The sequence below is a fragment of the Branchiostoma lanceolatum genome, chromosome 7 (genome assembly GCF_035083965.1).
Source record: "Branchiostoma lanceolatum isolate klBraLanc5 chromosome 7, klBraLanc5.hap2, whole genome shotgun sequence".
Taxonomy (NCBI): domain Eukaryota; kingdom Metazoa; phylum Chordata; class Leptocardii; order Amphioxiformes; family Branchiostomatidae; genus Branchiostoma; species Branchiostoma lanceolatum.
In genome coordinates, this window is record NC_089728.1 from 127,822 (window position 1) to 145,102 (window position 17,281).

At 47.5% G+C, this 17,281-nt stretch overlaps 1 protein-coding gene and 1 long non-coding RNA gene across 2 annotated transcripts; one reads left to right on the forward strand and one right to left on the reverse strand.

The window, feature by feature from the left end:
• Positions 1 to 586: 586 nt before the first annotated feature.
• LOC136438448 (DNA topoisomerase I, mitochondrial-like) lies at positions 587 to 15,539 on the forward strand. Its single transcript, XM_066433227.1, has 20 exons — positions 587 to 710; positions 970 to 997; positions 4,099 to 4,648; positions 4,867 to 4,927; positions 5,274 to 5,341; positions 5,454 to 5,550; positions 6,260 to 6,316; positions 6,523 to 6,566; positions 6,993 to 7,108; positions 7,693 to 7,937; positions 8,738 to 8,925; positions 9,108 to 9,252; positions 9,414 to 9,557; positions 9,776 to 9,961; positions 10,364 to 10,547; positions 12,532 to 12,659; positions 14,074 to 14,168; positions 14,496 to 14,574; positions 14,766 to 14,836; positions 14,987 to 15,539. The coding sequence occupies exons 1-20, from the start codon at positions 669 to 671 to the stop codon at positions 15,087 to 15,089; spliced, it is 2,631 nt and encodes an 876-aa protein (XP_066289324.1). The 5' UTR covers positions 587 to 668; the 3' UTR covers positions 15,090 to 15,539.
• Positions 15,540 to 15,689: 150 nt separating this feature from the next.
• LOC136438455 (uncharacterized) lies at positions 15,690 to 16,445 on the reverse strand. The gene is made up of 2 exons (XR_010756428.1): positions 16,084 to 16,445; positions 15,690 to 16,005 (listed from the first exon to the last, which is right to left on the reverse strand). It is a non-coding gene; the product is annotated as an uncharacterized lncRNA (long non-coding RNA).
• Between the last annotated feature and the right edge of the window lie 836 nt (positions 16,446 to 17,281).

Below are 17,281 nucleotides of genomic sequence, written 5' to 3' on the forward strand. Positions count from 1 at the left end.
CACTGGATAGATTAGTCCATTATATTGTAGGGTTTATAGGCGGCGAAATTCACCTTTGTAATAGTTAATATCGTCACACAGTGAACATGATTTCACAGTCGTTATGCGAATAAGTTCACACATACCAAACAATACCATATTGTATATCAGTCGCTTTGAAAATCGCGACTTACCAAATTATTCCGTTCTCATGTCCCCTTAAGATTTCTGAGACTGTGCATGGGGTACGATAAAATACCTGCTGGGATACAGATATGGTACGTTTTCACCGTGTTTTAACAATGCATAGAGGTGATGGAAATTGACATGTTGATACATACATGGCTAGGTGAAGACCTTTTCGCTGAGCCACCAATATAAAATAGATCAATAACTTTATATGTATATTTAAACTATGAGTCAATTTATTTCGGATACAGTCAACACAACCTAATCATCTATCTTATTCATCCACAAATCCATACTCTATAGAATGATAAAAATTGTTTCGAGGGAAATTTTTCCGCCCGCCAAACGTTTTGTAATTTTACATGTTGTCTGGGTCAGCTGAAACCCCTTCCACAGCCTCGCAGCTTGACGCATGCGCTTTGGCATCAAATTCACACTTAGCCATTTCCGACGCCACAGAAGAGACAGACTCCAGATCTTTGAGCTAAAATCACCTCAAAATGGACCTCCAAAGCGCCGATTCCGGCATCGGAAGCCCCGATGTAAGGATTATTTCCATAACCTGTGTCTTTTATTATTCCATTTGTGTAATTTCGTGATTGTTGCCCGTTTCTGTCGGTCAGATTGTGCAGGTAAAGTTGGCGGCCCCTTCCGCCAGCATGGCCGGCGTTTCTTTAGTGAGCCCCGCTCGCACATGCCTCGGCAAAACCGGCATTTCCTCATTAAAAATCCGCCTTTCATCCAATTTTTATTTCCTTAAAAATGTGAGCCTCATGAAACCCCGTTCTTTCTGTTTTACAGTCTCAGCGAGTCGCGAAGTCCGCAGAAGGTGAGTATTTTTCCGTCTTCGCGCGTTCCCGGCTATTGTTGTGATGTGGACTTAGTTTCTGGAGCCAAAATGGCACTTAGAATATTTTTCCCCAGCCATGAATGGGGGTAAATTCTCAGTTTTCTGGGCGATGCGCTGTCCAAATCCCCTCAAATTTGTGCCGTGGACCACATTTCTGATTCCCTATCGACCCGTGCCGGCAGGACGTGACAGGCGGCGGCGGGGCTGAGTTTGCGGCCCGCCACGGTGCCGATGTGACCTTGTGGCGGGACTTAGCTTCTGCAGCCATCTTGGCACTTAGAAATTTTCAGCCGCCGCGCCGCTTTCCAGCTCTGAACACGGAAAATAAACATGAAGTCGGCATTAAAATGTATTTTGTGTGGAAGGGCGTGGTATGACGGTAGAGCTGTGTTAATCTGCGCCCATGTGGGGGTTTCCTCGCGTCTGGGCGATTTTAGGCCGTATTTTGTACCTACGTGCGAAGTGAAAATGGCGTCGGGACTTAGCCGCTGGCTGCAAAATCACACTTTGAAAAATCTGGGCCGCAGAGCCATTTTAATTACCCACTTTCCGGACTTCCCTCGGTATCCGGTCTTTTAAATTCTTTAAAGACAAGCTGACTCTACATAAGCAATGAAATTGGGTTCAAACGATTGATTGAAAATGTCATTCCGGTGATATTTTACCGGGGCGATAGGGTTTGATCGGGGTTTGGCTGCCGTACCGGGTGGTCGTCATGTCGGTCTGCGGGCGCAGGGCCACCCTGCCCCGCCGGGAACCGGCCCACCGACCCGGTACCATCCGTCCCACGGGGACGTCCAGCGTACCGGGAATCATCACCAGCGGTTAAAATCGGGGCTTTCCTGTATCGTTTCTTGCTTTGATACTTTATTTTTTTGCTGTAAAGTATTCAGGTTTGTCAGATGATAGATATTCGGCCCTAAATTAGATAAAGGCTAAGTACATTACATGTGAATTATCAACATCTCACAAAACCAGAGAAACTGCCACATCCATATCAAACCAAGGACCCAGGATCAAATTTACTGCGAACTGCAAAATCTTGCTTGTGCAGGGAAAGATAGTTTCTCTGATCAGAGCCCCTTTCTAAGTTGTCCTGTTCTGGAAGGGTAGAGTTTGGACGTCAGTAATTAATTATTCATGAGCAGCAGACATCAACATATAAACATCCTAGTCAGGAGGAACTCCGGCCCATGACTCAGGAGTGATGTCAGGACTTTTTATGATTTATATAGGATCAGGATAGTCCTATGAAGGGCTGTACCTAAACAATTTCAGATACAGCAGTTTAGGTACAGGTCGAACCATCCGGATGTCAACCTTAATAGGTTTGGTCAGTTATCTGTAAGTTAGAAATATAGTCAACTGTCTTCTTTGGTGATACAAATGTACATTGCCATCTTTGTATGTGGATTGACATATTCTTATCTTTTAAAGAATAGTTAGTTTACGAGTTTTTCTTACTTCTCAAGTGCAAGATTGTAAATATTATTTCTGACACAGGATTTACATATCTTTAGTCTAAATGGTGTGCACCTGGTTTAGTTTATTCTGGTACAGGTGCACTTTATGTTCAAGTCCGGACATGTACCTAAACAATTTTACAGGTCCAGGGTTTTACTTTAGGTGCACAGTCCTAGGCCCCTATATGGTAATGCTTATCTGGTGTGGCACGATCTGCACCGAAGAATCTTTACTACTACCAGAACTCAATCAGATATAAGACTGCTTACTTTACTACTTATCGACAAGGACATCAAGTCTTCTGTATGTATGTGTGTGTGTGTGTGTGTTTTAATGTACATGTGTTTGTGTGTGTGTGTGTGTGTGTGTGTGTGTGTGTGTGTGTTTTAATGTACATGTGTTTGTGTGTATGTCTGTAGGGATTTACATTGATCACATGATGCACAGCTCAGGTTTTTCAGTCAACCAATCAGCACAGGTTATTTGACGTAAACCAACCAAACAGAGCTTAGAAATGCTGTAATATTTTCAGAGTTACGTACAAAGTGGTACGTATAATCTAATACTGGAGTGGATACTACTACTACTACTACTGCTACTAGTTACGTACAAAGTGGTACCTGCACTGCTGTTTATGTATAATCTTGAACGACCACGGAAAATGCGTTTTGCAACATAAGTTTATCTTTGCCACATGAAAAGAATTCTGATAGCAAAAAAGGAAATTAATGAAATCTTTAAAGTCTTAAGATTTTGTGCGGCATATTGGCCATTAAAAGAGACTCGGTTAACAAGTTAACATGTCGTGCAACTGTAGTTGGACAATGTTGCCATGATGATGATAACATTAACGACAGTTGTGACAGACCTGTAATGTAGCAAATGTTGTACCAAACACGTGTTCATTTATATAGGCTTCAGGCCTCGAAATTAACCATGTCCTGATGTCCCGATGTCCCGGTAGACAATTTAACTTACGTTTCGGGACAATTTCGGGACAATCTGAAAAATCTGAGTCAGTCCCCGTCGTGGTGGAACTCGATTCAGCGGAAGATTTTGCGGTAACTTAATCCAGACCCCCCACTAAGTTCACATCTTTGGCCCTGGTTGGGACACTTTCGGGACACTTTCGGGACAGTTGAAATCCACTTTCGGGACAATTCAGGGACAATAGGGAAAAACGTTAATTTCGAGGCCCGGGTAACAGTAAAATGTCCCATATATCAAGTTATAGAACTGAAGATTGCAGGTTGATACTAATTACAACACTGCCCTTGTGATATGGGGAAGTATTTTTGCAATCAGAAAAAAGGAAGTAGGCACATCTGAGAACTAAGAAGTTAATTGAAATGCTGAATGAAAATTTGAATTTAGTGCTCTTGAAAACAAGTAAAAATTGTTGTGAAGCAGGCTTAAATTGTTATTTCCAACACACAATATCAATGATGTACAACGTAGATGACTTTTCCTGCTACACAGGTCATTTGGACAGATTCTGGAAACACTCAATCATGTTACCCCAAAAATAGTTACTCAAGCAACTGGACAAAGTTTCAGACAGCATCCGCTATCTTCAACTCAATGACTCAATCGTGTTGCTTCTTCTTTTCGTTCAGGGAAGAGTAAAAAACCTGTGGAAAACCATCTAAACGGGACTCCAAACAACGTCTCGCACAAACACTCGTCATCCGGACACAAACACCACCACAAGTCCTCGTCCAGCGACAAACACAAGGACCCCAACAGGCACAAGCACGGCAGCGACAAGCAGCGCGACCACAGCAGTGCGGAGAAGATAAAGGACCCCAACAGGTCCAGCAGTGAGAAACACAGCAGTAGCAAACACAAGGAGCACAGCTCCAGACCTAAGGACCCAAACAAGCCCTCCAAGGAGCACAGCTCCAAGCCCAAGGAGGGCCACCACAGCGCAGACAAGCACAAACACGGCTCCGAGGGCAAGCAGAAGTCCAGCAGCAGTGGGGACAAGCACAAGGAGCGGCACAAGGACGGGTCCAAACACTCCTCCGACAAGCACAAGGTCAGGAAGGAGGGCAGCTCGTCCTCAGGTAAACCCAAGTCTGGGGAGGTCAAGGTGAAGACGGAGCTGGGCGTGTCGCAGAAAGGGTCCTCCCCGACCAAGATCGTCATCAAGAAGGAGAAGGACGGGTAGGTCGTGTGTTTGAGTGTTCTCATTCGCTCCCTCGTGTCTTGATGGATAGTCAGTTACTGTTATGATGCATGTTCAATGTATTTGGTTTGAGGTTAACTTGAAGGTAGGTCTTGGATCTAGCATAAAGTAACTTCTAGGCCACCCAGCGATTTTCCTGGAACTGCAGCTGAATTGCCGGTGTCTGTTGTTCTGAGTTTGTTTCCCGTTTGTGCAGTTCCCAGCCGACGGTGAAGAAGGAGCCACGAGCAGCAGACACCGATGATGACGTCCCTCTGGTAGGTCTGGGCTCTGTATGGGGGTTTGGGGTGGCCTCTGGTAGGTCTGGGCTCTGCATGGGAGTTGGGGGGGGGGGTCTCTGGTAGGTCACTGGTCTTAATAGAGGTTTAAGCTACCAGGAAAGTTTCGTATGAAAGAGAGAAAGAGAAGTGGAATGGAACATTTAGGCTTGTGGCAGTAATTGATTATTCGACTACTTGTGTGACGTATTTCAAACCCTCCGACCTGTTGTTGAACTTGAAATTGACCCAGACCTGTTGAAGTTGACCCATAGAAGTTGACCCCCGACCTGTAGAAGTTAAACCCTGACCTGTAGAAGTTAACCCTTGACCTGTATGTTTCCAGGCCATGCGAGCGCAGGGCGAGAAGAGAGCACACGAGAGCGACTCCGACGACGAGCCCCTGGCTGCCAGGTCAGTACGTCTCCAGCTGTTCTTGTGTCATGAATTGAGTGTAGTGATTCTGAGTAACAGGTTCTGAACTGGGTTGTGCCACAGATGTGAAATTCCCATTTTTCTGCCCCAGGGCCGAGAAGAAGAAAATCAAGAAGGAGAAGCCGTCAGCGGAGGCGGTCGCCAGGAAACGCAAGGCTGAGAGCGATGATGATGACGACAAGCCAATAGTAAGTCTGCACTAATAGAATAAAGATAAAAATGAATAAAAATAAGTCTTCGCTCAAGGTCTTTTCGAGGTCAAGTTCAGACTAGAGTGTCTCTCTCCTGGTTTGAACATCTTTGTACTAAATTTTCTGTTCATTTTCTGTGTTAGTTCCTATATGATCGCATGAATGACTGTTTTTCCTTTCAGTTATGATCCTTTCCTGATCAGGATGATCTGTTTCCATGCTTATTTCTCTTGGTTTGTTCCCACCACCTTTCTGTCCTGTGTTTGTTTGTTTGTTTGTTTGTTTGTGTACCTGACTGTCTGTAGTTCGGGGGTTTACAGTTCCTGAAGTATGACATGTACAGGAAGGTTTGTCTTCAGCCTGTTTCTGTCTTCTGTGTTCTTCTAACTTCTTATCTAATGTCTTGACTTGATTTCATCCTATTCTTGTCTTAACTTTGTGGATTATCAATTTTTCAAACATTTATTTTTCATGATGTTTCTAGATGCTCATCCTGATATTGAATATGAAGAATTGACTTCCTCTTCCAAGCTCAAATTCCTGTGACCAAAAACAAAATCCCTTCTAAGCGACAAGCCTTTCTATCCCCCTGTGGTGCCGTGCTGTTGAGGTCCTTATGAAAGTAGAACTGACTTGATATGCTGATGAAGCTTGTTCTAAATGCACTGATGAAGCTGGATTCAAACGTTCTCCCTTTTTCCTGCAGGCAAAGCCCAAACCCAAGAAGAAGAAGGGGAAGGAGGAAAAGGCCACACCTGAAAAGGTGAGAAAATGCTATTATTAGTCTAAGAGAAGTTGGTGAAGATTACATGTTCCCCTTTCTCCTAAAACTAAAACTGGCTGATATGGTTCTGTTTTCATGATGACGACATCTCAGTTGCTGTATATGGTAGAAACTGGACATGTTGGTACTGAAAATATATGTGGGGCCAATTCTGGACTTGGTCTTAAAAGTCTTCTTTTCCTCAGGGCAAGAAGAAAGCCAAGAAGGAAGAGGTGGAGGTCTGGAAATGGTGAGATCTTCAGTTCTGTGCAAAGATTTTAAGAACATTTCATTGTTTTCACTGATCCATGGATTTGTGAGTCATGTGATTGGCCCATGTGAGTCATGTGCCCTTGTCTGTGATTGGTTGGTGTGAGTCATGTGCCCTTGCCTGTGATTAGTTGTGAGTCATGTGCCTTGCCTGTGATTGGTTGGTGTGAGTCATGTGCCTTGCCTGTGATTGGTTGGTATGGGTCATGTGACGTGCCTTTCCTGTGCAGGTGGGAGGAGGGACCCAGTGAGCAGATTTACGTGTGATTGGTCCTTATGATTCATGTGATTGGTTGTGAGTCATGTGATTGGTTGTGAGTCATGTGATTGGTCGTGAGTCATGTGCCTTGCCTGTGATTGGTTGTGAGTCATGTGCCTTGCCTGTGATTGGTCCTTGCCTGTGCAGGTGGGAGGAGGGTCCGCGTGAGGAGGGCGTGAAGTGGCGGACGCTGGAGCACAAAGGGCCGGTCTTCGCCCCCGCCTACGAGCCGCTGCCCGACGACGTGCAGTTCCTGTACGACGGTGAGTCGCGGCTGTTTGTTCAGTAATCACAGATGGAGAACTTCACCCTCTCAGAGCGCCCTCTGGCAGAACATACTGAAAGTGCACTGCAGAATCACAGACACACACAACAAGCCAAAAAGTAAACTTCATTTCCCTCCCCTGGGCAAAATATCCTGTGTCTAAACTTCATGAACATACTGCCCCCCTCCCCAGACACAAAAGAACACACACAGACTAGCCACAAACTTACCTTCCCCGCCGCTCCTCTGGCACACAGACAGACGCACGGACAGGCATATACACAAACATACAAATCCAAAGCCAACCTTCCCTTTCCCCGACACACAGACACAGACAAGCCACAAACTAACTTCCTGCCCCCCTCCCCACACACATAGACACACACACAGCCCAAAGCTAACTTCCTGCCCCCCTCCCCCCACACACAGACACACACACAGCCCAAAGCTAACTTCCTGCCCCCCTCCCCACACACACAGACACAGACAGCCCAAAGCTAACTTCCCGCCCCCCTCCCCACACACATAGACACACACCACACAGCCTAAAGCTAACTTCCCGCCCACTGCCCCCCTCCCCAGGCAAGGTGATGAAGCTGAGTGAGGAGGCGGAGGAGGTTGCCGGGTTCTTCGGCCGCATGCTGGACCACGACTACAGCACCAAGGACGTCTTCCGCAAAAACTTCTTCCACGACTGGCGCAAGGTCATGACCCCCGAGGAGCGCAAGGTCATCACCAACCTGGACAAGTGTGACTTCCGGCAGATGGACGTGTACTACAAGGAGAAGTCCGAGGAGAGGAAGGCCATGACCAAGGAGCAGAAACAGGTGGGAGGCGAGCTGGGTGGGGGGTCTAGCTGTAACAGGGGGGTCTAGCTGGGAATGGAGGGGGGTCTAGCTGGGAATGGAGGGGGGACTAGCTGGGAAGGGAGGGGGTCTAGTTTGTACTTCAGGTATTTCAGGGATTCTGCAGTCGATCATTCCCTAGCCTCACCCACCTCTGTCGTAACATGGAAGTATGATTCTATAAGAGACTTGAAATGCATGCCTGTAACTGCTGCGTCCCCTAAAATGCATGCCTGTAACTGCTGCGTCCCCTAAAATGCATGCCTGTAACTGCTGCGTCCCCTAATATGCATGCCTGTAACTGCTGCGTCCCCTAAAATGCATGCCTGTAACTGCCGCGTCCCCTCCTCTTGCAGAAGAGAGGCAGCCGTGCTGCCCGGGAGAGGGCCAGGCTCCTGGTAACCACGTGTTCAGTTTGGCTCTGTTGTGCTCGTCTCTTGGTTACAGAGTTCCTGAATAAGCTGCCATGGAGTCTGTTAGTCTGTTACCACATGGCATTTGTTGCTGTGAAGTTTCTTGCCATGGAATCTGTTACCATGAAAATTGTTGCTGTGGACTTTTTTGCCATGGAATCTGTTACCATGGCATTTGTTGCTGTGGACTTTGTTGCCATGTCATCTGTTACCATGGCATTAGTTGCTATGGAGTTTGTTTCCATTGCGTCTGTTGCCATGGCATAAGTCCTAATAAGACAGATGTTTGTTGCAGTTGATTGAGTTGTTGTGGACCTTCCCTCGGCTCCTGTGAACTGGATTCTCAACTGAGTTTTTTCCGACTTGCAGGAGATTAAGAAGCAGAATGAGGCGATGGTTGAGGAGTACGGGTTCTGCACCATCGACGGACACAAGCAGCGCATCGGCAACTTCAAGATCGAGCCGCCGGGCCTGTTCCGCGGGCGCGGCGACCACCCCAAGATGGGCATGCTGAAGAAACGGGTCCGACCCGAGGACGTCATCATCAACTGTAGCAAGTAAGGGGTTCTTTTGGTTACCATAGTTACGTGAACCCCCTGCAGGGACGCGTGTATCCCGAGGCTCCCCGGGCCGCAAGTGAAAGTGTTTTTAATTACCATAGTTACGTGTACTCCGTGTGGTTACCGTAGTTACATGTACCCTCCTGTGTGGTTACCATAGTTACGTGTACCCCCTGCAGGAACTCTGTGTACCCCAAGGCCCCCCCGGGCCACAAGTGGAAGGAGGTTCGTCATGACAACTCGGTGACGTGGCTGGCCAGCTGGTCGGAAAACATCCAGGGCTCCATCAAATACGTCATGCTCAATGCAACCTCCAGGCTCAAGGTAATACACTCACACACACACTCACACATACATACATGCATAATTTTGTCATTTCAAATGTGTGTAAAGCCTAACCTTCAGGATAAAAGTTCCTCATTGAAATAAAAGCTTCCGTGACCTTGTGTCCCTTGACCTCCTGACCTGTGCCCCTTGACCTCCAGGGTGAGAAGGACTGGATGAAGTACGAGACTGCGCGGAAGCTGCACAAGTGCGTGGACCGGATCCGGGCGCAGTACCGCGAGGAGTGGAAGTCCAAGGAGATGAGGATACGGCAGAGAGCCGTGGCGCTGTACACCATCGACAAGGTACGACCCCTGAACCCTCAACCATGACCTGCTCCCTACACCTCGAGAAATAAACCAAAAGCGCCCCTCTCTCAACAATGTCATTGCGCAAATTAGGAAGTAATACTAGACAAATCTGTTTCCAAATTTCGTCCAGTAGCTTGAACAGCTGTTTTAAGTTTTTTGCGTAGGTTTTCTTGTGGTTTGACTATATTTGACCCCTCCTGTGTCGTCCCCAGCTGGCCCTTCGTGCGGGTAACGAGAAGGACTCCGACGAAGCGGCGGACACGGTTGGCTGCTGCTCGCTGCGCGTGGAGCACATCAAGCTGCACCGGGAGCATGAGGGCAAGGAGTTCGTGGTGGAGTTCGACTTCCTGGGAAAAGACTCGATCCGCTACCACAACTTCGTGGCTGTGGAAAAGAAGGTGGGCCATAGGTCATAGGTTAAAGTTCATCAGTTCGATCCCCTACCACAACTTTGTGGAGAAGGAGGTGGGCCATAGGTCATAGGTTAAAGTTCATTCTGATCCACTACTGTAAGAACAACTTCATGGCTGTGGAGAAGGTGGGAAATCTGTAACTCAAATTTTGACAACTCTTCAAGCAGAAATGGCCTAGATTTGACAAGGTGGCAAGGCCATTACTTCGTTGCTCAGGGGCCTGTCACGTCTGCGCGTATATAAGTCCGTATGAGTTCCGTATTGGCAGTTTGGGGTTTACGTCAAGTTTGTGGCCAAAGAAGTTGTTTTCCTGGTTCGATAACCGGGCTGCACAGACTTTGTATTGCATTGTTTAACGTTTACTTACCCCCGCCGTGTCTTGTGCAGGTCTTTAAGAACCTGCAACTGTTTATGGAGAACAAGGCGGACGGGGACGACCTGTTCGACCGGCTGAACACGACGATCCTGAACAAACATCTGCAGGACTGCATGGAGGGTCTGACGGCCAAGGTCTTCAGGACTTACAACGCCTCCAACACTCTGCAGCAGCAGCTCAAGCTACTCACAAACAGTACGTGATCATACATACAACTCACACGCTCACACACACACACACACACACACACACGCTCACACACACACACACACACTCACACACACACACACACACACACACACACACGCACACACACACTCGCACACACACGCACACACACACGCACACACACACACACACACACACACACACACACACACACACACACGCACACACACACACACACACACACGCACACACACACACACACACACACACACTCAGGACTTACAACGCCTCCAACACTCTGCAGCAGCAGCTCAAGCTGCTCACCAACAGTACGTGATCACACATACAACTCACACGCTCACACACACACTCACTCACATACACACACACACACAGACACACACACAGACACACACACACACGCGCTCTCACATACACACACACACACACACACACAACTCACACGCTCACAGACACACACACACACACACACACACGCTCTCACATACACACACACACAACTCACACGCTCACAGACACACACACACACACACACGCTCACAGACACACACACACACACACACACAACTCACACGCTCACAGACACACACACACACGCTCACAGACACACACACACACACACACACACATACACACGCACACACACACACTTACTCACACACACACAGTACATAACAGTATTAACACACAAAATCATGTAACCCAGACAGCGAAGGTCTTAAATTATGAATGTAAGTTTTAGATAAACTTTCTTTCCATGATAGTACTTTTATATGTTATCATTCATGTTCAGTTTTGCTGTGGAAGTTTAATCACTTTGTCAAGTGTTTCTGGATTTACATTCTGAGTTTCTCAAATTGAATCCCCTTCAGTATTTTCACCATCGCCTCTGACCTTGTGTTCCTGTCCCTTCCTGCTATGTTATGACTTTACAAACTCCTATCTTATGTCTGGTTCCCCCATCTTTACATCATGTTTTTGTATGTTTGTTTTATCTTCAAAATGAATCCCCTAACCCCACCCCCTGTTCCCCCTGTATGGACTTCCCTCCCCTTCTATACCCCTTCTCCTGTACCCCCTCTCCTGCACCCCCCCTCCTGTACCCCCTCTCCTGTACCCCCTCTCCTGTACCCCCTCTCCTGCACCCCCTCTTCTACACCCCCTCTCCTGTACCCCCCCTCCTGCACCCCTCTCCTGCACCCCCCCTCCTGTTCCACGGCGCGACGCCCAGACATGAAAGGTGACCAGCAGAGATGTCTCCATGTCTCACAGCAGGGTGGTGGTCTGCTTGTGCACAGATGCCCAACAGCCATGATGTCCCCTTATGTAGAAGTCGTATTGAAAAATTTCCAGGCTTTCGGAAGTCCGAAGAAAGTCGTGCATATTTAAGCGTGCTCCACCCTGCTGTGTGACAGCCTGTCCTCAATGCTTCTTCTTTAGGCTTGGCTTCTGCATTGCAGGGTCCTAGTCTGTACCCAGTGCTGAGTTTGGCAAAGCCGTGCTGTTTAGGAGAGTCAGCTAAGTCAGCTTGCCTGGGCTGCCGTACCAAGAGCTGGTGAAGTGATATGGCATTGACGATCATTTAAATAAAGTCACGCCTGATATGATAGAAGAACTTTCAAGCCCAGTTAGAGGGTCTCCTGAACTTCCTCTGAGCTGTCCTCTGCTTTTCTCGTGTTTATTCTGCAAAGCTGTCGCCTCTCTGCTGGGTCTGCAGTGCTTGTAAGCTGAGTTGGTTTGTGCTATTTAACAGTGCTGCACACAGTGCTACCTTTATGAAGGCTGGATATCCACATAAGGACACTCAAAACAAAAGTTACTCAAGCAACTGCATAAGCTTTGTAAACGGTCAGACGCTGCAGTCCCTGACTAGAGACAGCAGATGCTGTCTGAGACGTATGACTGTTTCTAAAGCCTATCTTGCGTAACCGTTGTAGTGAGTAGTGCCCACATTGCTATGAGACTAACTCCTGCCCCCCCCCCACCCCAGGCGAGGACTCCGTTGCTGCTAAGATCCTGTCGTACAACCGGGCGAACCGCGCCGTCGCCATCCTCTGTAACCATCAGCGCTCCGTGCCCAAAACCTTCGAGAAGTCCATGAGCAACCTGCAGGCAAAGGTAGGGCCAGGTTGCACACCGGGTTACAAACAAACTTGTAGGGCGAGGTTGCACACCGGGTTACTAACTAACTTGTAGGGCGAGGTTGCACACCGGGTTACTAACTAACTTGTTGGGCGAGGTTGCACACCGGGTTACAAACTAACTTGTTGGGCGAGGTTGCTACTGGGTTACAAACTTGTAGGGCGAGGTTGCACACCGGGTTACAAACTAACTTGTTGGGCGAGGTTGCACACCGGGTTACAAACAAACTTGTAGGGCGAGGGTGCACACCGGGTTACAAACAAACTTGTAGGGCGAGGTTGCACACCGGGTTGCAAACAAACTTGTAGGGCGAGGTTGCACACCGGGTTACTAACTAACTTGTTGGGCGAGGTTGCACACCGGGTTACTAACTAACTTGTAGGGCGAGGTTGCACACCGGGTTACTAACTAACTTGTTGGGCGAGGTTGCACACCGGGTTACAAACTAACTTGTTGGGCGAGGTTGCTACTGGGTTACAAACTTGTAGGGCGAGGTTGCACACCGGGTTACAAACTAACTTGTTGGGCGAGGTTGCACACCGGGTTACAAACAAACTTGTAGGGCGAGGGTGCACACCGGGTTACAAACAAACTTGTAGGGCGAGGTTGCACACCGGGTTGCAAACAAACTTGTAGGGCGAGGTTGCACACCGGGTTACTAACTAACTTGTTGGGCGAGGTTGCACACCGGGTTACTAACTAACTTGTTGGGCGAGGTTGCACACCGGGTTACAAACTAACTTGTTGGGCGAGGTTGCTACTGGGTTACAAACTTGTAGGGCGAGGTTGCACACCGGGTTACAAACTAACTTGTTGGGCGAGGTTGCACACCGGGTTACAAACAAACTTGTAGGGCGAGGGTGCACACCGGGTTACAAACAAACTTGTAGGGCGAGGTTGCACACCGGGTTGCAAACAAACTTGTAGGGCGAGGTTGCACACCGGGTTGCAAACAAACTTGTTGGCACTCCTTCGCAGCAGGTTAAAGATAACGAGCATGTTCAAAAGTCTGTTTGGTTATTGTTGGACGTACCAACTACTAAGTATCTAAGACTTGCTTAGAAGAGAACAAGAAATAGTCATGCCTTCAAGTACCAGAGTTATCAGCCCAGAATTGAGGTGTTTAGAAATTAGTTTTTCTCCAGAACCATAGTAGAGTGGAACTCGTTACCATCAGGTGCAGTTGGGGCACCCTCACCAGATAGGTTTAAACAGCGCTTACAGTTAGTACGTGCGAAGGTTGGGTGTGGCGGGTTGTTCAGTGTAACATAACCAGCCGCTGCCGATGCTGTGTTATGTCGAAGTGCGGTTATCCCAGTCTGGCTCTGTAGATACAGATGCAGGTGTGTTCACTCTTCCCAGCTGACCTCATGTTCCTGTCTTCTTACAGATCGACAAGAAGAAGGAGGACATTAAGAAGTCCAGGAAGGAGTACAAGGGGCTGAAGGCCGACTACAAGCACAAGCGGGACGCCAAGACGGCGGGGTAGGTGGAGATTCCTTCAGGGGTGAACAGCTTTGTTGGCAGCATGTTGTGTTATGCCTTATTTGCAGTAGAAAGTTTTTAAATCCTTAAGATAATCCCATATTTGGCTTTTACCTCAGAATGTTGAAGAAGAACGGGAAGGGGGAAGGGGAAGGGTTAGGACTGTATTTTTAAGTCTTGATAATTTTTATTCATAGTTTCTGTGTAGAACCTTTATTCAGCCTGTCATGATCTCATGTCTGTCTTCTCCCAGGATGTTGGAGCGTAAGAAGAGTTAGGGTTGTAGCTAATCCGGAGTGTTGCTTGTTTGTTTGTTTGTTTGTTCAGGATGTTGGAGCGTAAGAAGAAGCAGATGGAACGTCTGGAGGAGCAGCTCATGAAGCTGGAGGTGCAGGCCACTGACAAGGTAACACCCCCGTCTGGACATGGTATCATCCACTGTAACACCCTGCTAATGTTTGTGTGGGTCACATTTGGGTTGAGTAGTAATGTCTTCAGGTTGTAGTTCTAGATGGGCTGTTTCAGAAGTTATTTGCTTAGTGTAGAAATCTAATGTACAGTAGTGAAAATGGATCTGTTGTCATTTCTCTTGCACAGGAAGAGAACAAGGAGATCGCTCTCGGCACCTCCAAGCTGAACTACCTGGACCCTCGCATCTCTGTGGCATGGTGAGTAATATACAAACACTCATGTTCATTGTATTTGTATGTATTACAAGTAAAGTAGTTTCTAACCAGAAACACGCGCTAACCCCTGTCCTGTCCACCCCCAGGTGTAAGTAGTGGTACATTTTTAACCCCTGTCCTGTCCACCCCCAGGAGTAAGAAGTGGGAGGTTCCTGTGGAGAAGATCTACAATAAGACGCAGCGGGAGAAGTTTGCCTGGGCCCTCGACATGGCCGACGAGACCTTTGAGTTCTAACCAAGATTCTCCAAGACGCCTTCCAACATCTTCTCAAGAATAGAACCACAAACTCCTTCTGTACATTTCTGTGGTTACAACCTAGAGCTGCTGTTCCCATAGTTACAGCGAGCACTCTGTAACTATGGTTACACATTGGGGGCTTTTGGTAGCCATGGTTACAAGTTTTTGTGTTAGGGGTAACACATGGTTACAGTCATTCCTGGTAAGCATAACCATAGTTACATACAAGATGTGGTAACCATGGTTACATGCATGCCTTTCTTTCTCGTAGGTTTAACCGTAGTTACAGGAAAAGCACAGTAACCATGGTTACAGGCAATGCACAGTAACCATGGTTACAAGCAAAACACAGTTACCATGGTTACAAGGCTTCCAGTTGAATGTAGCTGATAATGCAGATTTGCCCTTCTCGTCTATCAACTAATGTTATAAAATATTAACTACTAATTAACATAGATTTGCATGAGAAGGCCTTGTGTCCTGGACTGTCTGGCTAGGCTGCATGTCGCCGCCTCGTGTCGACTGTTTTACTGTGAAATGTAGGATAGAAGTCGTCGCCTTTTGTTGAATTCTATGAAACTGTAGAACTGCTGTGTGAACAGCAGACAGACTCAGTACAGAGTCTGTAGAACCACATGCCCAGAACTGCTGACAACTGTGTGACCCTTGACCCTAATGACCTCTCGGGGTGACCCATCCTCCTGTGGAGTCATGACAGACTATAGGTAGATGTTAGATAGCCTCACCTTGCCTTCCCCTGACAGCCGTTCGCCCTGCCACAACATGCCTGTCTGTCAGAGGAATCTTTGTAGTCAGCCTGATTTCCCTTGTTTCAGAACCAAGTATTTGCCATGATGTTAGTCATGACCACAGAAGAACTTGGTTAAGTTAGTGAAACAGGGGTTGTGTTCGTCTGGCGTGTACAGGGGTTGTGTTCGTCTGGCGTGTACAGGGGTTGTGTTAGTCTGGCGTGTACAGGGCTTGTGTTAGCCTGGCGTGTACAGGGCTCAACTTGTAACTGCTGCTGAGGTCCTGCCTGAGCCTTCTCTTTACCATTTTAGTCGCCTGTGTTTGTTCTCCTGACTGTAGAAAATACAGAATGTTCTCGATGAATTTGCTGACGATTCGCTGCCGTACAGGGGGTAAATGCTGCCACCAAATGTGTCAAACTGTACAATGTAGCAAACAACAGAGTTCCTGAAACTCGCAGAAGTGGCAAAGTGCGAATGAGTGGTAGTTCTTTGTGTCTTAAACTTTAAAGCTAAGGATTTTTATTTGCTGCAGAAGTCTGTAGGAGACTGCTGCTAGTCGTGTGGCCACACCAAAAATCTTCCTTACTTCTCGTCACAAAAGAAACGAAGGATTGGGTTGGGTTGTTCCAGGACAGCTGGGAAGGAGTCAGGCCTGCGGAAAGTTATGGGTTTAACTATTCACCAGGCGCCCCCCTCCCCCTCTCCTGGAACAGCCTGTACTAACCTTAATGCATCTGAGCTGCAAATCGTGTTTTTATCAGATTATGGTTGGTGTGGCCTTATGTTTTAATTTGAGTGTTTTAATCCGGTGTAGCTGTGAGGATTGGTCCATGAGAGCTGGCGTGACGTACTGGGTAGATAAACGGATTCTGTTCCCCATTCCAGCCGGTTCCGTTTGCTGTACAGTTCTGTGTTCGATAACTGCAATTCTGCTAACTGAGCCTGGAGCAGCTGGCAGGCAGGGTCCACCCCCCCCCCCCCCCCAGCTGGCAGGCAGGACCCCCCCCAGTTGTCTAAGTTTAAAGCCAATACACAATCACCCCCCTCCCCACACACTGAAAAACTCCCTCATTTACTGCACATCTCTGGTTAGAAGTCAGAAAGTACAACTTCTATTTCACTGTCAAGGACAGAATGTGACCTTGCTAGCGCCCTTGCCTGCCTGCTGCTTCAGGTTACCAAAACACGTTACCATAGTAACCACATATCTTAACAGGTAACCTTAGTAACAACACACCATCTCATGTAACAGGTGACGATAGAAACGACATACCTCCTGTCAGAACTTCGCACCAGTTATTTGTAATAAACATGGACCAATACGAAACCCTGCTTGTCTTGTCCTTTCTGAGTTGTGGATTATTAACGTGGGCTATTCCCACATAATCTGGTATTCTTTGCCGTAGCAGGCTCCATGTGTCAGGCTACAAGAAACCA

What these genes read in the sequence shown, in the direction of transcription:
- LOC136438448 (XM_066433227.1), top strand. Translation starts at nt 669, where the DNA reads ATGGACCTCCAAAGCGCCGATTCCGGCATCGGAAGCCCCGAT. An exon ending in CCGATGATGACGTCCCTCTG is followed by an intron (nt 4,928 to 5,273) that starts GTAGGTCTGGGC and finishes GTATGTTTCCAG; the next exon opens with GCCATGCGAGCGCAGGGCGA. An exon ending in GAGGTGGAGGTCTGGAAATG is followed by an intron (nt 6,567 to 6,992) that starts GTGAGATCTTCA and finishes TTGCCTGTGCAG; the next exon opens with GTGGGAGGAGGGTCCGCGTG.